The 25038-nt window shown below is 42.0% G+C and overlaps 1 protein-coding gene across 1 annotated transcript in view; it reads left to right on the plus strand.

Annotated features, from left to right (window-relative positions):
* NUBP1 (NUBP iron-sulfur cluster assembly factor 1, cytosolic) overlaps positions 1-25038 on the plus strand; it is a 75235-nt gene that overhangs the window by 47041 nt on the left and 3156 nt on the right. The window contains exons 9-10 of the mRNA XM_089678233.1: positions 11673-11775; positions 15391-15474. Of these exons, the coding sequence (XP_089534359.1) occupies positions 11673-11775; positions 15391-15474 (187 nt within the window). The remainder of the gene's footprint in view (positions 1-11672; positions 11776-15390; positions 15475-25038) is intronic.

Below are 25038 nucleotides of genomic sequence, written 5' to 3' on the forward strand. Positions count from 1 at the left end.
GTAGAAAGCATTCTAGCCTGGAGAACTCACATTCCAGCCTTATCCACCATTCACATTCCTGAGATGGACAATTGGCAGGCTGACTACCTATTCCCTGGACCCTAGGGATTGGTCCCCACATCTGGAAATATTTGAGGAGTTGTGTCACAGGTAGGGGATGCCATATTTGGACCTCCTGCTCTCCAAATTCAGCAACAAACGCCTTCCTTGTATATTCCACAGGATCAAGACAGAGGACATTCCAGTGTTTCTTATAAGCTCCAAATTGGCCAAGGAGAATGTGGTATTTTGACCTGATTAAACCTCTGGCAGACATTTAGTGTGCTCTGCCATATTGACCAGATTTTCTATCCTAAAAACAGTTTACCATCCTGCTTCACTGGTTGGCTTTAACAGCATGGCTGATGAAGCCCATGTCTTAAGAGACAGGGGACTGTCTGGTTCTGTAATACCCACCCTGTTAAAAGTTAGGAAGTATGCCTCCTGAAAGTTCTGCCATCACACTTGGAATGCTTACTTCTCTTGGTTTGAGAAAAGACAATTTAATACCAAGAATCACTCTGTGGGAGAAATTCTGATATTTTTGCAGTCAGATCTGGATCAGCATTTGTCCTTTAGTTACCATCAAATCCAGCAAATCTTGGCCCTTGCCATGATGCCTTATACATGTTATCTCCTAGATTGTAAGCTCGAAAGAGCAGGGCCCTTGAACCCCGCGTGTTTTGTTTTGTTACTGTATTGTCTCATGTACTGTCCCCCACTATAATGTACAGCGCTGAGCAAACCTTTTAGCACTATATAAATATTATATAATAATAATAATTTGTGTAAGGTCAGTTGGATTAGACAAGGTTCAGTGCTCATAGTTTGGCTATGACTACCATTACTTTTTACTCAAAATGTAATCCTGTTGTTTTGCTGTTATGATAGAATATGTATGCAGTTTATTAACTAAACAAAGGTGGGGCCTTGTTCATTCCAGCATGATTGGTTTCAGAGTTGTTACTGAATATAGGTCATTTATAAAAGTCACTGAGAAAATGGCTATCCACAAATTCTCTAAAGATGTACTGCGGTAAAAAAGCTAAAATGATCCTGGCACCGATCTAAAATCTCATATTAAGCTGTTACCTGGAAAGAAGAGACTGAGAGTAAACAAATACCTCCAGAAGTGTCTTCTTCCAGGTCTTCCACAGCTCTTACTAGTTCCACCTGCTAAGCTACATATCCCTATGTAATGATGTAGAGGTCCACAGGAGGAGCCAGTTAGAGCTGAGGAAGGCCCAGGACATAGACACTCCTGGAAGTGTTGGTTTCCCAGCAGATCTTAGTGGATGTTATCTCAGAACGGAGTGGCATTTTGTGCTGTAGGCAGCAAGAGTGGCTAAGTATTCATACTCTTCTTTTACAGGTGTACCTTTCCTTCCCTTGTATAGTGACAGGGTCACTTTAAAATACAGTATTTTCTGGCGTATAAGACTACTTTTTATACTTAAAAATATACCCCGAAAATTGGGGGTCGTCTTATACGTGGGGTATAAAATGTGAACCTTGTGTTTGTTTGGGTCAAGCTGGCTGGATGTGTGGTAATACTGTACATACAGTATACCGTGCTGAGCCAAGCTGGCTCAAAACAAATGTCCCTATGACAGATTAATCTGTCAGCCTGCTGGATGTGCGGTATATACAGTATACTGTGCTGAGCCAAGCGGTTTCAAAGCGTACCGGTACGTCCCTACTGTAATCAGCCCGCTGGATGCGTGTATGTACGGTAGCTGCGGCTACATACAGTATACATTGGGCCAATCATGGCGAGTGATGTATGCTACTAATGAATACAAAGCCTGCTCGGATTGGCTAAGTCAGAGAGGTGAGCTGCCACTCAGCCAATCCGAGTCGGCTTTGTATTCATGTCAAGGTCCTACCTTTTCCCTGAGGTTTTGTTACTCCATGTGCTGGCGTCCATCTTGGATTCTGCTGTGCATGGTGGGAATCCTTTTATGCCTTCAGGTCTCTGAGGTCCATCCCCCAGAGGGGTGTGGCTGATGACATATAAGCCTGTGGCCCGCACATGCTCTTTGCACTTGTGTCTTTGTCTTCCTACAGCTCTGTGTATACGCCCGTGACTCTTCTGGTATCTGACTCGGCTTGTGATTAAGACCATTCTCTGTGTTTTCCTTCGATCTGACCTTCCGTTGCTGAACCCGGCCCGTGACCTGTGATTCTCTGTCTACTGTTCTGTACCGTTTTGTCCCGTTGTTGTCGACCCAGCTTGCCTGACTACGCTATTGTCATTCTCACCAGCTACACGCCATTGGCGGCGGCCATTACCGCAGCCGGGGTGTCTCGGGGGCTGCGACCTGGTTCCTGGCTGCGTCAAGTCCATCCCCACCATCAGGGCCCTGGTGAAGGGCAGCCTGGGACTTAGACTCCGCGCCCTGAGGGACTTCGGTCTGTTGGTGGTGGTTGTCGTCAGCCAGTGCGTTACCCTGCCACTAGGCCTACCTGTCCGTTCCACAGCCCCGCCCTGACATTTCATTAGTAGAATACATCGCTCGCCGTGATTGGCCCAGCGTATACTGTATGTAGCCTCAGCTACTGTACATACACACATCCAGCGGCCTGATTACCGTAGGGACGTACCGGTACGTTTTGAAACAGCTTGGCTCAGTATACTGTATATACCACAGTGGTGTATATACTCAGTATACTGTATATACCTCACATCCAGCGGGCTGACAGATTAATCTGTCATAGGAACATTTTGTTTTGAGCCATCTTGGCTCAGCGAGGTATACTGTATGTACGTTACTGCACATCCAGTGGGCTGTATATATACTGTATGTAGCCGAAGCTACCGTATTACCTCACATCCAGCGGTAACCATCTGATTTGGAATTTGATCCATATGATGACTGTCTTACAAATGTATCACAAGATGTCATTCATGAACTTATGATGTCAGAGGATGAACATAAGGGTTTTGAAGGATTTTAGGTACCCATAAGTCATAACCATTTCAATTAAAAAATCTGATGTTTTTAAATGGTGCTGCCTTGGAAGGGGGGTAGTCTTATATGGTGAGTATAGCACAAAACCTATGTTTTAACTGGAAAATTAGGGGGTCATCTTATACACCCAGTCGCCTTATACGCCGGAAAATACGGGTAATACTTTTTTCTACTATATTCTCACTATGCGTAATTCATCCTGGCACCATGACAGAAATGTAAACTGAGCTGCAAATGTACATTCTGCAGAGGATAGCAAACGGGCATGTATATTTATACAGTTGTGCTCAAAGGTTTTCATACCCTGGCAGAAATCGTGAAATTTAGGAATTGATATTTAAAATATGACTGATCATGCCAAAAAACTGTCTTTTTTTTTATTTAAGGATAGTGATCATATGAAGCAATTTATTATCACATAGTAGTTTAGCTCCTTTTTAAATCCTAATAACAGAAATTACCCAAATGGCCCTGATCAAATGTTTACTTACCATGGAATATTTGGCCTTGGTACAGACACACAAGGTGACACACACAGGTTAAAATGGCAATTAAAGGTTAATTTCCCACATCTATTGCTTTTTAAATTGCAGTTAGTGTCTGTGTATAAATAGTCAATGAGTTTGTTAGCTCTCACATGGATGCACTGAAAGAACTGTCAAAAGACCTGCGTAACAAGGTAATAGAACTTTATAAATTATGGAAAAGGATAAAAAAGATATGCAAAGCCTTGTATATACCAGTCAGTACTATCCAATCACTTGGAGTAGAGAAGTGGAAAATGTGAGGATCTCTTAATAACAAGATAAGGTAGACCAAGGAAGATTGCAGCCACAACTTCCAGAGGAATTGTCTACGATACAAAGAAAAACCCACAGGAAACCTCAGGAAAAATACAGGCTGCTCTGGAAAAAGACGGTGTGTTTGTTTCAAGGAGCACAATATCACAATACTTGAACAAAAATGAGCTGCATGGTCAAGTTGCCAGACTATACTGCCTTTACTGCTTTAATGCCACAAAAAACCCAGTTACAATATGCCTGACACGCCTCACCGCTTCTGGCACACTGTAATCTAGAGTGTCGAGACCAAAATAGAGCTTTGGCACAACCAAAAGTGCTATGTTTGAAGAGGGGTCAACAGTGCTTATAGTGACAAGACTACAATCCCCAATTTGAAACATGGTGGTGGCTCGCTGATGTTTTGGGGGTTTGTGAGCTCTGACTGCATGAAAGCTGCACATGAGAGTCTCCTGGACTTTCCAGCATGACAATGACCCTAAGCAGAAGGCCATGTTGACCCTCCATTGGTTACAGCAGAGAATAGTGAAGGTTTTGGAGTAGACATCAGTCTCCTGATCTTAATATCATCAAGCCAATCTGTGGAGATCTCAAACATGTGGTTTGTGCAAGACTACCAAACACTTTGCATGACCTGGAGGCATTTTGCCAAGATGAATGGGCAGCTATACCACCTGCAAGAATTTGGGGCCTCGTAGACAACTATTAAAAAAGACTGCATGCTGTCATATATGCTAAAGGGGGCAATACACTGTATTAACTACTTCAATACTAGACACTTTCACCCCCTTCCTGCCCAAGCCAATTTTAAGTTTTAAGAGCTGTCATACTTTGAATAACAATTGCTCAGTCATGTAACACTGTACCCTTTTTTTGTTTTCTTAGTTTGTGTAAAAAAATTACTTTGCAAATAAGTAATTTTTCTTTTTCACTGATGTGTGCACTGGTGGGGCCTAAAATCTGCACAAGTGGGTACTAGAAAGCTGCACTTATGATCAGGGCACTGTGTATTAGTGTAAAATACTATACTCGCTGTGCTCCTTGCAGATCCTGCTCCCCTTCCCTCACACACAGTCTCCGTGAGGAAAGAGAGCTGGTAACCGGCAGTGTTTGTTTACTCTGTGACAACTGTGGTTGGACAGAGCTAATCACATGGTAAAGATCTGTGATCTGTTGTGTCCAAGGCACACTGCTGTCAGAGTGCTCCGGATGTGTGCCCCAGGGGGCGCACAGGAAGATATCCAGGTATGTCCTCCCAGAACTGGAGAGTCACACTGTAGCCGTATATTTGCTGTAGGGTGGTGGCTAAGAACTAAGGGTATGCAGACTTTTGAACAGGGGCCATTCCCTTTGTTTATTTGTCTGTTTTCTTTAAAAATGGTACATTCTGTATACATTCAACAAGGGTATGCAAGCATTTGAGCAAAACTGTATCTTAAACATGCGGTACAGAACACAGGATTTGTATTCATAGACCATAGGTTATATGCAGGATACCTCGGGTGATTACACAGGGGGAAAAAAACTTGCTTGGGCTGTCCCTAGAGCAGCAATGGGCAAACTACCTTTTAATCCGGCCCGCGGAGCGTGATACACAAAAAAAAAAACAGCCAGGGCAGGCAAACATTGGCTGTCAGGATGTGTGTAGGTGGGGCAGCGTGACGAACGTGAGGGGAGCTAGGCTCCTCTCACAGTCTGCCCTGAAGACCGGAACGGAGCGGGAACACGGTGAGAGGAACGCACGGAGCAAAGGTAAGTAAATTGACACAGGGGGGACTTGGCTTACTACTTGGGGGGGAATAGTACTATGGGGGATGAATTAATATGGGGGATGAATTAATATGGGGAATGAATTACTATAGGGAGGATAAATTACTATATGGGGGATGAATTACTATGGGGGATGAATTACTATGGGGGATGAATTACTATATGGGGGATTAATTACTATGGGGGAATATTACTTTGATGCCTTAACAAAAAAGGGAGACCAACAACACTGTTCCCACTAAAATTGACGGCACTATTTTATGAAAGAAATACATTGCATAAAAGTTTTGTAAAATAACTCTTTTTATGCTTTTCTACCTTAAATTAATCTAAACATTTAATGTTACAAATTTTAATTTAATTTATATTAATTCACACATACACATCATTCATCTATTCTTGGTCCGGCCCCTGGGTCCAATATATGAACCCATTGCGGCCCTCAAGTCAAAAAGTTTGCCCACCCCTGCCCTAGAGTATACTCCTATAACTCTGCCCACTCCTTGAAATTCCAGTTTTTGCTGTTATCCCTATGTAAAGGGCCTGTTCTCTTTCTCCCTTTTGACAGTGAATACCTATTTGAGTAATCCATTGATAAATTTATCAATAAAGAAGCTGGGGTAAAGCCACTGCTACCCCTCAAGAAAAAAAAACACACAGCCCAAACCAGAATCATCAAAATTCGGGACCTGAGAGCCACCAGATTAACTCTGGACACTGGACCTGCCTTTTGCAATGTCACCCAGTCGTGGTACAGTCGAACAAGGCCACGGCAGTGGCCTACATAGACCATCACATAGACCAGCAATGGGCAAACTACGGCCCGCGGACCTTTTAATCCGGCCCGCGAAGCTAGGCTCCCGCTAGGCTCCTCTCACAGTCCGCCCTGAAGACCAGTGTAGCATGAAAATCTGTCTCCTATGAGGATCTGTCCCCCTCGAAGTATCTGCGCATGTGCCGGAGATCGCCAATCGGCTGCTAATGCCTGAAACTGGCACATGTGCAGATACGTCGAGGGGGACAGATCCTCATAGGAGACAGATTTTCATGCTACACTGGAACGGCGCGGGAACACGGCGAGAGGAACGCGCGGAGCAAAGGTAAGTGAATTGACACAGGGGGGACTTGGGGACTTAATATGGGGGATGAATTAATATGGGGGATGAATTACTATATGGGGGATGAATTACTATATGGGGGATGAATTACTATAGGGGGGATGAATTACTATATGGGGGATGAATTACTATATGGGGGATGAATTACTATATGGGGAATGAATTACTATATGGGGGATGAATTACTATATGGGGGATGAATTACTATATGGGGGATGAATTACTATATGGGGGATGAATTACTATGGGGGATGAATTACTATATGGGGGGATGAATTACTATATGGGGGGATGAATTACTATATGGGGGGTGAATTACTATGGGGGGTGAATTACTATATGGGGGATGAATTACTATGGGGGATGAATTTACTATATGGGGGATGAATTACTATATGGGGGATGAATTACTATGGGGGATGAATTACTATATGGGGGATGAATTACTATGGGGGATGAATTACTATATGGGGGATGAATTACTATATGGGGGATGAATTACTATATGGGGGATTAATTACTATGCTTACTATGGGGGAATATTACTATACTTACTATGGATGACACATTCACATCTTTCATCTACTCTTGGTCCGGCCCCCGGGTCCAATATATGAACCCATTGCAGCCCTCAAGTCAAAAGGTTTGCCCACCCCTGACATAGACCATCAAGGGGGCACCAGAAGTCAAGCTGCACTAAAAGAAACACTGATACTCGCCTAAGTGGAAACTCGCATTCCTGCTCTCTCAGCCATCCATATATCTAGTGTAGACAATTGTCAACCAGACTTCCTAAGCTATCAATGCCTAAATCTAGTCATAGGTGGAGAAAACCAGATGTAGACATCCTGGGCTCCAGGTTCCACAACAATCTGAAGAAATTCACAGCCAAAACAAGAGATCTTCTAGCCTTTGCAGTAGATGCTCTGGTGATTCCTTGGACTGAGTTCAAGGTTTTTTTATGCCTTCCCAGTTGCTGCGCAAAATAAGAGGAGGAAAGGATTCCAATGATTCTCACCACACCAAATTAGCACAGATCTTGGCCTCTACCAAACAAACCAGACTTATTGGTCCATGCTCCCCTATTCTGTCCTTATTCCAAGTAGCTGGCTTTATCAGCATGGCTGTTGAAACACAAGTCCTAAAAGGGGTGTTTCTGACTTTGTTATTGCCACCTTACTCAGAGCAAGAACATCCAGCCCCTACAAGATTTACCTTCATGCCATACATACATACATACAATTTACCTTCATACATGCCTTTAAATCAAATATGTCAAAAGGTCAAGCTGTTGTTGACTTTTATTGACATAGCCTGTATGCAGCGTTTGACCAGAACTCCTCTAAAACAGTGGAAGCAGCTAAAAATATGTACATTGTCCATACAGTGACCCAATATATATTAATAGTATCTTCTTTCCTATTTATTAGAGGACAGTATGTGAAAATATTGTGCAAATGGCACGTTTGAGAAATGTTCACACAAGAAAGTTGATGTGTACTCCTAAAAAACAGACTTCATACACTGCTCGAAAAAATTAAAGAAACACTTTTTTTAATCAGAGTATAGCATCAAGTCAGTTAAACTCCTGGGATATTGATCTGGTCAGTTAAGGAGCAGAGGGGTTGTTAATCAGTTTCAGCTGCCTTGGTGTTCATGAAATGAACAAGTGCATTAGATGGGCAACAATGAGACGACCCCCAAAACAGGAATGGTTTTACAGCTGGAGGCCGCTGACATTTTTTTCCCTACTCATCTTTGCTGACTGGTTTTCACTAGTTTTGCATCTGGCTAGGGTCAGTGTCACTACTGGTAGCATGAGGTGACACCTGGACCCTACAGAGGCTGTCTAACTCCTCCAGGATGGCACATCAATATGTGCCTTTGCCAGAAGGTTTGCTGTGTCTCCCAGCACAGTCTTGAGAGCATAAAAGAGATTCCAGGAGACAAGCAGCTACTCTAGGAGAGCTGGACAGGACCATAGAAGGTTCTAAACCCATCAGTAGGACCGGTATCTGCTCCTTTGTGCAAAGAGGAACAGGATGAGCTCTGTCAGAGCCCTACAAAATGGCCTCCAGCTGGCCACTGTTGTTGAATGTCTCTGACCAAACAATCAGAAACAGACTCCATGAGAATGGCCTGAGGGCCCAATGTCCTCTAGTGGGCCCTGTGCTTACTGCTCGGCACCATAGAGCTCGATTGGCATTTGCCATTGAAAACCAGAATTGGCAGGTCTGCCACTGGCACCCTGTGCTTTTCACAGATGAGAGCAGGTTCACCCTGAGTACATGCACCTGACATGACATGGTCTGGAGAAGCCGTGGAGAATGTTATGCTGCCTGTAACATCGATGAGCATGATCGTTTTGGTGGTGGGTCAGTGATGGTCTGGGCAGGCATATCCATGGAGGGACGCACAAACCTCTACAGGCTAGACAATGGCACCCTGACAGCCATAGGTATCGGGTTGAAATCCTTGGACCCATTGTCAAACACTACGCTGGTGGAGTGGGTCCTGGGTTCCTCCGGTGTACGACAATGCCTCATGTGGCGAAAGTAAGCAGGCAGTTCCTGGAGGATGAAGGAATTGATACCATTGAATGGCCCCAATGCTCGCCTGACCAAAATCCAATACGCCACCAGGTTGCAGCTCAGACTGTCCAGAAGCTCAGGGATGCCCTGGTTCAGATCTGGGAGGAAATACTTTAGGAAACCATCCGTCTCATTAGGAGCATGCCCCAATGTTGTCAGGCATGTATACAAGCACGTGGAGGCCATTCAAACAATTTTTTTGAGTACCGTTTTGAGTTGCTGCAATGAAATTTCAGCAAAATGGACTAGCCTGCTGCATCATTTTTTCACTTTGATTTTCAGGGTGTCTTTGAATTCAGCCCTCTGTAGGTTGATAATTTTCATTTCCATCAAACGATGGAGCATCCTTATGTTCCTAACACATTTCCCAGTGCATATCCGTATAGATATCCAGCATATTTTCCCCCATTGAGAGCTGATGTGTTTTCAAAGTGTTCCTTTTTATTTTTTTTGACCTGTGTATGCAAGTCTTAAAAATCACCAAACCTGTACTAAAATATATATTATATATCTGATGTAACATAGCATCTGCTTCTGCATCCGCCTGGTCCTCTGTTCCCACATTTTCCAAGTTCTTCCAGGTGTACACTTAGGCTGTCATCTGAGTGTTTTAGTTGAGGTTCCTTGATCCTTGTTTCCTTGTGGGCCTGTTAGCAGTTCTGTTTTCTATGTTTTTGCCCACCCCTCAGTTTATTACTTAGGGACATCCCATGGCCTGTGCATACAACACCTGTACTGAGCAACTAACCTCCCTGGCGGTATTCCTGAGTGTAGCTCGGGGTAGAGTTTCAGTGCCAAAAGCAGTAACCCCGAGCTACACTCGGGCTTACCATGCGGCGCTGCATAGGGAGTCCCTGCAGTGCTTACCTTGTCCTTCGCTCCCGCGATGTGTCCCCTGCAGCGTCCCCGGCCATCTCCTCCGGCCGATGCCGCCTTCTGTGTTTCGGTCCCTGTGACATCGGGACGTACGGGCGGCGGCGGGAAATTTGAAAATTTAAAAAAATGTCATTTTTTTCAAAACACATTTTTCATAGTAAAACATTGCTGTTTCAACCCATTTCACATACATATTGTCCCTAGTGCTTTGTCCTGTGCCCTGCCTGCATTTTGTCTGTTCTTTCTGCCTGGAAACTGAGAAACATCCATGGCATCCAAAAAGTGTCCCTTTTACGTCAAAAGCGGGTTTAGATCAGCTAGAGAACAGCGATAGTAAATCAGAACCACTTGCAGAATTGAGTGATAATGATTCGTGGGGAAATTCATCATCAGACACTGAAAACGATTTTGCGACTTTGCTCAGTAATGTACGAACTTGGTGTTATATTTCAAATTTCAGTGTTTTCGGTTTGATTATATTATTGAATTAAATGTAATATTATATTATTTTTTATGACTATTTATTAAATTCTAATTTATGATTTCGTGTTTCAAATTTTATCATACCCGGGATGTTTAATAGACTCTTGTTCGGACAGATTTCAGTGAGTTATCCCTAAGTATTACAGCCTACAATAAAAAAACTACATATTTCCATGCAAAATAATGGTACCGCTTTCAGCACCAAAAATCTGAAATAATCATACCGCTAGGGAGGTTAACATACTCGGAATTTCAACTTGCCTGTACGTACAGGGCATAGGCCCCTTCCCTCTGTTTTTAATCTCCTTATTGCTTGCTAAATACTGGAGTGTCAAAAGGCTGTTGGGGTTATACTCTAAGAGCAGCCCCAGCAAGTTATTTTATTTTTACCAGTGTCCAGTCATCTGAAGTTAACCAGCATATAACCCATGGTGTTTGCATACAAGTGCGGTGTCCTGTACTGTGTTCCAAGATAAAAAAAAATTGCAGTAAGTCAAAATGCCTAAATATTTTGCCTTTTAGTTCTACATTTAACACAAAAATAAGGATTTTTATTTGAGCCACGTGACTGTATTTTTCAAATCTTTTAGGCCTCCTTTACACCATACGTGCAGAAAAACCTGATGGAAACTGACTTGCAGATTTCACTTGCAGAGACATCATTTCATTACATTTCATGCACTTTTCAGTAAGTTTTATACATGTTGCAGATTCCTGCACAGAAAAAATTCACACATGATGCTAGTGTTGTGGTGTGAACAGGGTGCATAGAAAACAATTGTTTTTTCTTTTTGGTTTTTTTTTTTGTGTCCTTGCAGAATACCTGCATAAGAATTCATGTCTCTGCACATAGTGTGTACGAGGCCTAAGGCTCAACTGGAAATAACCATCATTTCCTCTTCTAGTCATACAAGTGTAAATAAGTAGATGTCTCTTACTGACACTTTACTACTTACTGTACCCATTTAGTTGTTTAATGTAAACTTTTGATAGTCTTTTTTTTTTTTTCTTTTGCTGTTTTAGAATGAATCCCAAATCTTTCCACCAAGTACTGGTGGTGCAGAGAAAATGTGTAGTGACCTTAACATTCCCTTGCTGGGAAAGGTCCCCTTAGACTCAAACATAGGTAAGTCCTGGTTGATTTTAAGCCAGTTATCCAGTTGCCATCCATTCTAATTGCCAGCCTGACAGGATAGTGCAATGTCATAAAGCTTTTCTAATTTGTAAATATGTTGTGCAGATACTGTTTTTACACTTTTAACACATATTTCAAATATTTTGGTCTCCAGTAAATCTGGGAACTCAGAAGTCTCCCCAACATATATATAATGGTGGTTCTCATGGAGTAGCTACAGGCATCACTGAAGCCACTGTGTCCACTTCTGCAACCCTCCATCTAGTCTTACAGCCATTTGTTGCCTGTGCCACCTACTTTGTACTGAAAATATTTTATTGTGCTGAAAGCTGCAAAGCAGGGGGAAGAGGCAATATTTAGTGCCAGTAGCAAAACAGAGGCAAGGCAACATGTACTGCCCCACATATGTCTACTTTTAACTAGTACCATCCTGTTAGTGTCCTGCACTGTTAACACATATGCACACTTTAACCACTATAAGTAGTGATCAGCTACTAGTGAGTTAAAAAAAAAATGGTTCCCCTTGATATAGGCTGCATAGTTAATATATATTAGTGAATCATACAGTTTGAGCTTTGTGTGTTCTTGTGACATTATTTTGACATATTACTTGTGTAGATTGTTTCATTGTATTCCTTCGGTTAATCTCTAGGCAAATAATTGCTAGTAATTTTAGTACCATAACTGAGCTTTTGTGCTCAGTGCCTAAAATGTAGTTCAATCCTATCACATGTTTTGAAAATGTCTATGGATACCAGCTGTGTAAGTTTAGGGCATGGTGTATATACTTTATATGTGTATACAGTGGGGAAAATAATTATTTGATCCCCTACAGATTTTTTAAGTTTGCCCACTTACAAAGAAATGAAGGGCCTATAATTTTTATCATAGGTGTATTTTAAATGATATATACAGTGGGGCAAAAAAGTATTTAGTCAGCCACCAATTGTGCAAGTTCTCCCACTTAAAAAGATGAGAGAGGCCTGTAATTGGCATCATAGGTAGACCTCAACTATGAGAGACAAAATGAGAAACAAAATCCAGACACTCACATTGGCTGATTTGGAAAGAATTTATTTGCAAATTATGGTGGAAAATAAGTATTTAGTCACCTACAAACAAGCAAGATTTCTGGCTCTCACAGACCTGTACCTTCTTCTTTAAGAGGCTCCTCTGTCCTGCACTCATTACCTGCATCAATGGCACCTGTTTGAACTTATCAGTATAAAAGACACCTGTCCACAACCTCAAACAGTCACACTCCAAACTCCACTATGGTGAAGACCAAAGAGCTGTCGAAGGACACCAGAAACAAAATTGTAGTCCTGCACCAGGCTGGGAAGACTGAATCTGCAATAGGCAAGCAGCTTGGTGTGAACAAATCAACTGTGGGAGCAATAATTAGAAAATGGAAGACATACAAGACCACTGATAATCTCCCTCGATCTGGGGCTCCACACAAGATCTCACCCCGTGGGGTCAAAATAATCACAAGAATGGTGAGCAAAAATCCCAGGACCACACGGGGGGACCTAGTGAATGACCTGCAGAGAGCTGGGACCAACGTAACAAAGGCAACCATCAGTAACACACCAAGCTGCCAGGGACTCAGATCCTGCAGTGCCAGACGTGTCCCCCTGCTTAAGCCAGTACATGTCCGGACCCATCTGAAGTTTGCTAGAGAGCATTTGGATGATCCAGAAGAGGATTGGGAGAATGTCATATGGTCAGATGAAACTGTTTGGTAGAAACAATTCGTTGTGAGAGAATGCTGAGTTGCATCTAAAGAACACCATACCTACTGTGAAGCATGGGGGTGGCAACATCCTGCTTTGGGGCTGTTTCTCCGCAAAGGGACCAGGGCGACTGATCCATGTACAGGACAGAATGAATGGGGCCATGTATCGTGAGATTTTGAGTGCAAACCTCCTTCCATCAGCAAGGGCATTGAAGATGAAACGTGGCTGGGTCTTCCAACATGACAATGATCCCAAACATACCACCTGGGCAACGAAGGAGTGGCTTCGTAAGAAGCATTTCAAGGTCCTGGAGTGGCCTAGCCAGTCTCCAGATCTCAACCCCATAGAAAACCTTTGGAGGGAGTTGAAAGTCCGTGTTGCCCAGCGACAGCCCCAAAACATCACTGCTCTAGAGGAGATCTGCATGGAGGAATGGGCCAACATACCAGCAACAGTGTGTGCCAACCTTGTGAAGACTTACAGGAAATGTTTGACCTCTGTCATTGCCATCAAAGGATATATAACAAAGTATTGAGATGAACTTTTAATATTGACCAAATACTTATTTTCCACCATAATTTGCAAATAAATTCTTTCCAAGTCAGCCAGTGTGATTGTCTGTCTGGATTTTTTTTTTCATTTTGTCTCTCATAGTTGAGGTCTACCTATGATGCCAATTACAGGCCTCTCTCATCTTTATAAGAAGGTTCTCACCCAGAATTTTACCATACATGGCCCCGGCAAAGTCGGCTTGTACCTTAAGCGGAGAACAAGCCCCAAAGCATAATGTTTCCACCTCCGTGCGTGACTGTAGGGATGCTGTTCTTAGAGTCAGCATTTTTCTTCCTCCAAACATAGCGAGTCGAGTTAATGTCAAATAGCTCAATTTTGGTCTGATCTGATAACAGCACTTTCTCCCAATCCTTCTCTGACTCATTTACAAACTTCAGATGAGCCTGTACGTGTGCCTTCTTGAGGAGGGGGACCTTGTGGGTGCTGCAAGATTTCAATCCACGGTGGTGTATTGTGTTACCAATGGTTTGATTGGTGACTGTGGTCCAACTACCTTTTTAGATCATTCACAAGCTCCTCCTGTGTAATTCTGGGCTGATCGCGCACTTTCCTCATGATCATCCTTACCCCAGGAGGTGAAATCTTGCATGGAGCTCCAGACCAAGGGTGATTGTTGGTTATTTTGTATTTCTTTCATTTGCAAATTATCACTCCAACAGTTGTTTCCTTCTCACCAAGCTTCTTGCTGATAATCTTGTAGCCTATTACAGCCTTGTGCAGATCTACAGTCTTGTCCCTGACATCCTTTGACAGCTCTTTGGTATTGCCAATGCTGGTAAGGTTTAAACGGAAGAAAGAGAGATTCTGTGGACAGGTGTCTTTTATACATATAATGGGTTGTCGTCAGAAGCACTTTTTTAAGTTGACAGAACTAATCTGTGCACCACATGAGCACATAGCCAGTCTGTGGGAGCCAGAATTATTGTTGGTGGAGAAACCCTTGTTGGCGGCAATCCCGTACCAACCAAGTACGAAGCCATGTTTTGCTTGGAGATCAAATACTTATTTTACTCACTAAACTGCAACTCAATTTGTATCATGTGTTTTTTCTTTATTTTTGGTTGATATTCTGTCTCTTATTTAAAATACACCTATGATAAAAATTATAGACCCTTCATTTCTTTGTAAGTGGGCAAACGTGCTAAATCTTCAGGGTATAAAATAATTATTTTCCCCACTGTATGTCCCAGTCAAGTCTTAGGGTAGAAATAGTACCTTAATTGCTGTTTTAATTGTTTTTTGTCTATAATGAGAAGATTCAAATGTGTGTTGTTTTCTTTCACTTTTTCTTAAGGAAAGAGCTGTGATATGGGTACGTCTTTTTTCAGTGAGATTCCGGACTCACCAGCAACTGTGGTATACCGAAAAATAATACAGAGTAAGTGCCACAAAATCAATTGATAATATAAATATAAAAATATTTATAACTCTATCATGCAGAGTGAAACATCCTTGTAACAGTCGCTGCAAATGTTCACATCAGGAAAGTGAGAGTATCTATACCCAAAACTTTTTTTTTTTTGGATAGAGTGGGGAAGGATTAGAGCTCCTGTCAGGTTTTACTGCAGTTGGAGGCTATGTTGTGAGAGATTCCCTCACTTCCTGTCTCCACCCGAACTTCTTAGGCCTCATGCACACTTACAATTATACTATTCATACCACTCCAAACCACTGACATATACTACATAAATAATTAAATATACCCTAGTAGCATAAATCCACCTTCACCCTTGAAGTTGTCAAATTGATAATCAAAAAATGCCACTCAATATAAATAATAAATCAAAAACATACAAAATCCCCCCCCCAAAAAAAAATCAAAATATGTCCAAAATTCTAAAGTCCAAAACTATAACCCCAGTGTTTGTAGTTGTCAAATATGTGATTCCACACCGTAATCTCAATATTAGAGCCTCCCACAGGCTTGCACGATCAAAATCACTTCAAAGAAAAAGAAAAGAAAAAAACAGTGCATTATTCTTTTACATAAACTTTGAGTGAATGCACTCCACAATAAACACACTTGTGAATCCTCTATAGTGATTAGAATGCAAGTGTATAAGTGAAACATGCGTTGTGCCACACAGGTGAAAAACCGTGTTCACTTCTATTAAAGTAAGGAATAAATACCCTTACCAGAGCAACAAAATAATTAAGCCCTATCCAAATAGCAATGGAAGTTCTATAGCCCTCGAAAGGATCCTTATGGTTATCCCTCTCTCCTTCTATCCTCAGGATCCATCAACAAGTCCGTTCCATACTACTCCTTACACCATACTCTACCAAATTGCCAAATATATGGGGAATATAATAGTGTAATACCGCCACTGTACCATGTAATACCTTTATTCAGTGTACTCACAATATGCCCTCCTTAAAACCGCATTGATCCAGTAATATCAGACCTCTTTAACAATCCTCTGCAATCTCCAGATAGTTTGGTGTGCTTTTGCCACTACTAAAATGCCCGCCTCCCCATTTCCGGTCCTCTCTTGCCTTTCAGCAATCCTCTGCAGTCTCCAGATTGTTTGGTGTGCTTTTGCTACTACTAAAATGCCCGCCACCCCACTTCTGGTCCTCTCTTGCCTTTCAGCAATCCTCTGCAGTTTCCAGATTGTTTGGTGTGCTTTTGCCACTACTAAAATGGCCGCCGCCTCACTTCCAGTTCTCGTGTGCGTCTGACGTCACTTCCCTTTGACGCGTTTCGTCAGCCGACTGGTTGTGTGAAGTAGAAGTATCATTTGCAATACTCCTCTTACATCATTAAGTATGTGAGTGCTTCATAGTACTTCACTCACCACAAAATATAAAAATGCAGGATGGCAAATTTACAAAATGGTATTATTTTTAATAATATTCATCTTGAGTTCTTCATTTAACCCTTTGGCTGCCAGGTTGGTTAGGGTATAACAAAAGTTTTCCGTGTGGCATAATTTTTTGAATTTCTCAGCAAAGGACTCACATTTCAAGATGGCCTCTATGACCCAGACATGTAACCCTAATATGGATTTATTGTGCTTTTGTCAGGACACACTGGTTAATGCTGCCCTGCTCAATTAGCCTGCGATACTCCCCAAACCTGCACCTCTTGGTCCTAATAGTTCTACCAAAATACAGCAGAGCACAAGGACATGAGAGGCAGTATACCACAAATTGAGAAGCACATGTATAAGGCCGTCAGATCTTATTAATATCGTCAGTAAAGCTTTTTTGTCCATGCTCAACAAATTGACACAAGAGGACATTAACCTTTCTCTATTGCTACATACTAACCAAATTGCAAAACGATATATGAGGGTTTTGGCAAAACAATTAATTTGCCTCTGACATAAATTCAGGAGATGCATAGATTGTCATCTGGAATGGCCCTTCTACTATAGATCTCTTTTTGTCAAACATTACAATGACAATTCAATGGACCTTTCTTTTACCCATATATGGGATGCTAATACGCTAGTGCAGGGCTCAAAATTTCAAGTCCTGAGATACTAGCCAGACCTTAAGAGTTACTTGCCACCAGTTGTCCTACCCAACCTCTATCCAACACGGCCCCTAAATACATCCCAGTAAATTATCTCTTGAAATTACATTATTAAATGTTTTATGCAGGTTAAAGTTCCAAAAATAAATATTAACAACAACAACAAGTTGAACATTATTAACATAAAGCAGTGTAACACCTCCCTCATCCCATGTCCTCCTCTTCCAGTACCATCTCCTCCATCCCACATCCTCTTCTAGCACCATCTCCTCCATCCCATGCTGTCTTCTTCAAGTACCATCTCCCCCATCCCATGTCCTCCTCCTCCAGTCCTATCTCCTCCTGACACCTGCTGCAGGGAGGAATCCGTTCTCCCGCAGAAGCCAGACACTGCTCCTGTCATAGAGGAGAAGCTTGAGAGGCGCGGAAGTTCCACTACTGCCGGCAGCCTAATTTAGTGGGGCACATGGGGGGCAGGAAATAACCTGGGGGGGGGGGGGGAGTGCAGCACGGATCATGACTACATCACACAGAGTAAAGCCACTCTAGATGAATTTTCTGCCAAAGGTAATGATTAGGGAGCCTTAGAGGTCATTGAGGTTATCTAACGTTACCCCTCCAAAAAACACATCTGCCAGGGAACTTTTTTCAATATTAAGTTCAATACCCAATTTCACTGTATGCATAGACAGAATGGAGATATTTTTTAACATTGGTGAAATCAAATGCAGGACCCCAAATTGGGTCCTGTCTTACCTCCTAAACCAAAATTTGAATACCGTAAAGTCCCAAACATTGGCAATAAAATTGCTCCCAGTAAAATAGGATCCTCACTCTTGCCAAATTGTCAACAAGTATCAATGCACAAATGTTAAATGCTCCATGTGTCAACTTGTTCAGCATGGACAAAAAAGCTTCAATGACGATACGAAGATCTACCATTTGACAGTTTTCTGTATCTGTGTTTCTGAATTGGTGGTATATTGCCTCTCGTGTCCCTGTGGTTTGCTGTATGTTGGCGGAACCATAGGGACCATGAGGTGCAGTTTGGAGGAGCATTGTAGGCTAATCAAGCAGGGAATCCCTGACCAGTGTGCCCCGACTATTTTCGTACAAGCACAATTAATCCACCGTAGGGTTACAAGTCTGAGTCATAAAGGCCATCCCTAAATGTGGGTCCTATGCCAGAAGGTTAAATGAAGAACCTACTAATACTATTTTGTAAATTTGCTATCCTGCAGACATAAATATCTGTTTGTGTGTATCTATTTTTTTTTTTAAATGTACAGCGGGCAAAATAAGTATTGAACATATCACTATTTTTCTCAGCAAATATATTTCTAAAGGTGCTATTGACATGAAATTTTCACCACATCGGTAACAACCCATGCAATCCATATATAGAAAGAAACCAAAACAAATAAATTCAGTTATGTGTAATAAAATGGAATAACACAGGGAAAAAGTATTGAACATATGAAGGAGGTGCAAAAGGGCATGGAAAGCCAAGACACCAGCTGAAATCTATGAGTAATCCTGCCCCTTGTCTGCAAATTAATATCAGCTGGTTTATTCTCAACTGATGGCCTCGAAAAAGCTGTCTCGTTTCCAAGGTGTCACACAGCAAACATCTCATGATGGATAAAATCAAAGAGCACTCTCAAGATCTTTGCAACCTTATTGTTGCAAAACATACTCATGGCATTGGTTACAGAATGATTTCCAAACTTTTGAATGTTCCAGTGAGCACTATTGGGGCCATAATCCAGAAGTGGAAAGAACATAATTTCACCATAAACCGGCCACGACCAAGTGCTCCTCGCAAGATTTCTGAGAGAGGAGTGGAAAGAATTATCAGAAGAGTTGTCCAAGAGCCAAGGACCACTTTTGGAGAACTTCAGAAAGACCTGGAATTGGTAGGTACAATTGTTTCAAAGAAAACGAAAGTGGTGCACTCAACCGCCATGGCCTGTATGCACACTCACCACGCAAGACTACATTGCTGAAGAAAGAGCGTGTTCAAGCTCATTTAACCACTTGCCCTCCAGAAGATATGACCAGGCCATTTATTGCGATATGGCGCTGCGTTCCTTTAACTGACAATTGCACAGTCATGCAATGCTGTACCCAAAATAAATTTATTTCCTTTGTTCCCACAAATATAGCCTTCTTTTGGTGGTATTTGATCACCTCTGCGGTTTTTACTTTTTGCGCTACAAACAAAAAAAACTGACAATTTTGAAAAAAAAAAAAGTTATTTTCTGCTATAAAACATACCCAATAAAAACATTTTAAAAATCAAATTTCTTCATAAATTTAGTCCAAAATGTATTCTGCTACATATTTTTGGTAAAAAAAATCCCATGAATTGTAGATTGATTAGTTTGCACAAAAGTTATAGCGACTACAAGCTATGGTGCATATACTGGAATTTTATTTATTTTTTTAATACTAGTAATGGCAGCGATCAGCGACTTACAGTGGGACTGCAATATTGCGGTGGACATTTTTACTGACACTTTGTGAGAACCAGTGACACTAATACAGTGATCAGTGCTAAAAATATACACTGACTGTACTAATGACACTGGTTGGGAAGGGGTCAATATCTAGGGTTTATCAAAGGGTTAACTGTGTGCCTAGCTATGTGCTTGGTGTACAGTAGGTGGTGCTTTTTACTAGAGGAAATGATTAGATTGTGTTATCAGCTCTGAAGAGACAGATGATCCATGACTTCCCCCTGTCACAACAGGGCTGTGACTATGTAAACATATAGATCCAGCTCTGTTCTTCCTCCTGCAGGTGCTGGCGAAACTTGTAGATCAGTTTGTGCTGGGACATTTCACAGCAGAAGCGAACCTCTAGCGGTTCATGTGTTCCCCTGTGTGGTGGGTGTGCAAAATCATTATATATATATATATATATATATATATATATATATATATATATATATATCTCAATGGGCAAAAATATCATGCTGGATGTCTGTACTGATATGAACTGGGTAATGTGTTAGGAACGTAAGAATGCCCCATCATTTGATGGAAATGAAAATTATCAACCTACAGAGGACTGAATTCAAATACACCCTGAAAAGTGAAAAACTGATGCAGCAGGCTAGTCCATTTTGCTGAAATTTCATTGCAGCAACTCAAAACGGTACTCAGTAGTTTTTATGGCTCCCACATGCTTGTATGCATGCCTGACATTGTCGAGGCATGCTCCTAATGAAACAACGGATGGTGTCCTGCGGTATTTCCTCCCAGATCTGGACCTGGGCATCACTGAGCTCCTGAACAGTCTGAGGTGCAGCCTGGCGGTGTCGGATGGACTGAAACATGATATCCTAGAGGTGCGCTATTGGATTTAGGTCAGGCGGGTGTGCGGGCTATTCAATGGTATCAATTCCTTTATCCTCCAGGTACTGCCTGCGTACTCTCCGCACATGAGGCCGAGCATTGTCGTGCACCAGGAAGAACCCAAGACCCACTGCACCAGCGTCGGGTCTGACAATGGGTCCAAGGATTTCATCCTGTTACCTAATGGCAGTCAGGATGCCATTGTCTAGCCTGTAGAGGTCTGTGCATCCCTCCATGGATATGCCTCCCCAGACTATCACTGACCCACCACCAAACAATCATGCTGAACAATGTTACAGGCTGCATAACGTTCTCCATGACTTCTCTAGACCCTTTCACATCTGTCACATGTGATCAGGGTGAACCTGCTATCACCTGTGAAAAGCACAGATCGCCAGTGGCGGATCTGCCAATTCTAGTGTTCAATAGCAAATGCCAACCGAGCTCTATGGTGCCGAGCAGTGAGCACAAGGCCCACTAGAGGATGTTGGGCCTACAGGCCAATCTCATGAATGTATTGTTTGGTCAGAAACATTCACACCAATGGCCTGTTGGAGGTCATTTTGTAGGGCTCTGGCAGTGCTCATCCTGTTCCTCCTTGCACAAAGGAGCAGATACCGGTCCTGCTGATGGGTTCAGGACCTTCTACGGCCCTGTCCAGTTCTCCTAGAGTAGCTGTCTGTCTCCTGGAATCTCCTCCATGCTCTTGAGACTGTGCTGGGAGACATAGCAAACCGTCTACAAATGGCACGTATTGATGTGCCATCCTGGAAGAATTGGACTGCCTGTGCAACCTCTGTAGGGTCCAGGTATCGCCTCATGCTACCAATAGTGACACTGAACCTAGCCAAATACAAAACTAATGAAAAACTAAGATGAATAGGGAAAAAAAAATGTCAGTGGCCTCCAGCTGTAAAACCATTCCTGTTTTGGGGGTCGTCTCATTGTTGCCCATCTAATGCACCTGTTGATAATTTCATTAACACCAAAGCAGCTGAAACTGAATAACAACCCCCTCTGCTACTAAACTGACCAGATCAATATCCCAGTACCCAGGAGTTAAATTGACTGGATGCTGTACTCTGATTAGAAAGTGCTCCTTTAATTTTTTGGAGTAGTGTGTGTATGTAATATATATATATATATATATATATATATATATAAGTTTGCTGCACAACCTTTAGACAAGCCTGTGAAATACTGGGAGAATATAGTCTGGTCAGATATAATGCCATAATACCCACCATGGTTAGAGGTCAAATGGCACTGCACATCACCTCAAAAACGCCATACCAACAGTGAAGTTTGGATATAGGACCATCAAGGTGTGGGGCTGTTTTTCAGCTTACGGGACTGGCAGACTTCATATCATTGAAGGAAGGATGAATGGAAAAATGTACCAAGACATTCTTGATAAAAATCTGCTGCCATCAGGATGATGAAGATGAAACGAGGGTGGACATTTCAGCAAGACAAGGATCCCAAAGCCAAGGAAACTCAACTGGTATCAAAGAGAGAAAATAAAACTGCTAGAATGGCCTAGCAAATCACCTGACTTGAATCCAATAGAAAATCTGTGGAAAGAACTAAAGATCAGAGTTGATGGAAGAATGGGCCAAAATCACACCTGAGCAATGCATGCGACTAGTTTCTCCATACAGGAGGCATCTTGAAGCTGTCATTACCAACAAAGTATTTTGTATGAGGGATTAAATACATTTCAGTTAGCCTGTTCAATACTTTTTCACTGTGTCATTCCATTTTATTATACATAACTTGATTTCTGAACTTATTTATTTTGATTTATTTTTTATGTATGGATTGTTACTGACGTAAAAATTTCATGTCAAAAGCACCTTTAGAAATTTACACTGTATTGTCAAAAGTATTGGGCCACACCTCCAAATCATTGGATTCAGGTGTTCCAATCACCTCCATGGCCACAGGTGTATAAAATCAAGTACCTAGGTATGCAGACTGCTTCTACAAACATTTGTGAAATAATAGGTCGTTCTCAGGAGCTCAGTGAATTCAAGTGTGGTACCATGATAGGTTGCCACCTGTGCAATAAGTCCATCCATGAATTTGCTTGCTACTAAATATTCCACGGTCAGCTGTTAGCGGTATTATAACAAAGTGGAAGCAACTGGGAACAACAGCAACTCAGCCACAAAGTGGTAGGCCATGTAAAATGACAGAACGAGGTCAGCGCATGCTGAGGTGCACAGTGCACAGAAGTTGCCAACTGTCTGAAAAGTCAATAACTAAAGACCCTCAAACTGCATGTGGCCTTCAGATTAGCACAACAACAGTGCATAGAGAGCTTCATGGAATGGGTTTCCATGGCCGAGCAGCTTCATCCAAGCCTTACATGACCAAGTGCAATGCAAAGTGTCAGATGCAGTGGTGTAAAGTACACCGCCACTGGACTCTAGGGCAGTGGAGATACAGTGTCTTGAAAAAGTATTTATACCCCTTGAAATTTTCCACATTTTGTCATGTTACAACCAAAAATGTAAATCTATTTTATTGGGATTTATGTGATAGACCAACACAAAGTGGCACATAATTGTGAAGTGGAAGGAAAATGACAAATGGTTTTTAAACTTTTTGACAAATATCTGAAAAGTGAGGCGTTCATTTGTATTCAGCCCCCCTGAGTCAATACGTTGTAGAACCGCATTTCACTGCAATTACAGCTGCAAGTCTTTTTGGGGATGTGTCTATCAGCTTTGCACATCTAGAGTGACATTTTTGCCCATTCTACTTTGTAAAATAGCTCAAGCTCTGGCAGATTAAGTGGAGAGCGTCTGTGAACAGCAATTTTCAAGTCTTGCCACAGATTATTAATTGGATTTTGACTGGGCCATTCTAACACATGAATATGCTTTGATCTAAACCATTCAATTGTAGCTCTGACTGTATGTTTAGAGTCATTGTCCTGCAGGTAGGTGAACCTCTGCCCCAGTCTCAAATCTTTTGCAGACTCTTAACAGTTTTTCTTTTTCTAAGATTGCCCTGTATTTGGCTCCATCCATCTTCCAATCAACTCTGACCAGCTTTCCTGTCCTTGTTGAAGAAAAGCATCCCCACAACATGACACTGCCACCACCATGTTTCACGTTGGGGATGGTGTGTTGAGGGTGATGTGCAGTGTTCGTTTTCCGCCACACATAATGTTTTGCTTTAAGGCCAAAAAGTTCAATTTTGGTCTCATTTGACCAGAGCACCTTCTTCCACCTGTTTGCAGTTTTCAAGAAGCCATGTGGGGGACACAGCAAACGGGACTTCTTATGGGTTTCTTTCAACAATGGCTTTCTTCTTGCCACTCTTCCATAAAGGCCAGATTTGTGGCGTGCACGACTAATAGTTGTCCTGTGGACAAATTCTCTCACCTGAGCTGTGGATCTCTGCAGCTCCTCCAGAGTTACCAAGGGCCTCTTGGCTGGCTGTTTCTCTGATTAATGCTCTCCTGGTCCGACCTATTAGTTTAGGTGGACGGCCATGTCTTGGTAGGTTTGCAGTTGTGCCACACTCTTTCCATTTTCATATGATGGATTGAACAGTGCTCCATGGGATGTTCAACGCTTGGGATATTTTTTTTATAACCTAACCCTACTTTTAAACATCTCCACAACTTTGTCGGACCTATCTGGTGTGTTCCTTGGTCTTCATGATACTGTTTGTTCACTAATGTTCTCTAACAAACCTCTGAGGGCTTCACAGAATTAAATTACACACAGGTGGACTGTATTTACTAATTAGGTGACTTCTGAAGGCAATTGGTTCCACTAGATTTTAGTTAGGGGTATCAGAGTAAAGGGGGCTGAATACAAATGCACTCCACACTTTTCAGATTTTTATTTATAAAAAAATGTTGAAAACCATTTATCATTTTCCTTCCACTTCACAATTATGTGCCACTTTTGTGTTTGGTCTATCACATAAAATCCCAGTAAAATACATTTACATTTTTGGTTGTAACATGACAAAATGTGGAAAATTCCAAGGGGTATGAATACTTTTTCAAGGCACTGTATGTTCTCTGGAGCGATGAGTCGCACTTCTCTGTCTGGCCATCCAATGGACGTGTCTGGGTTTT

Source organism: Staurois parvus, unplaced genomic scaffold (assembly GCF_062004578.1).
Source record: "Staurois parvus isolate SC_StPar_1 unplaced genomic scaffold, SC_StPar_1.0 ptg000200l, whole genome shotgun sequence".
Classification (NCBI taxonomy): Eukaryota; Metazoa; Chordata; class Amphibia; order Anura; family Ranidae; genus Staurois; species Staurois parvus.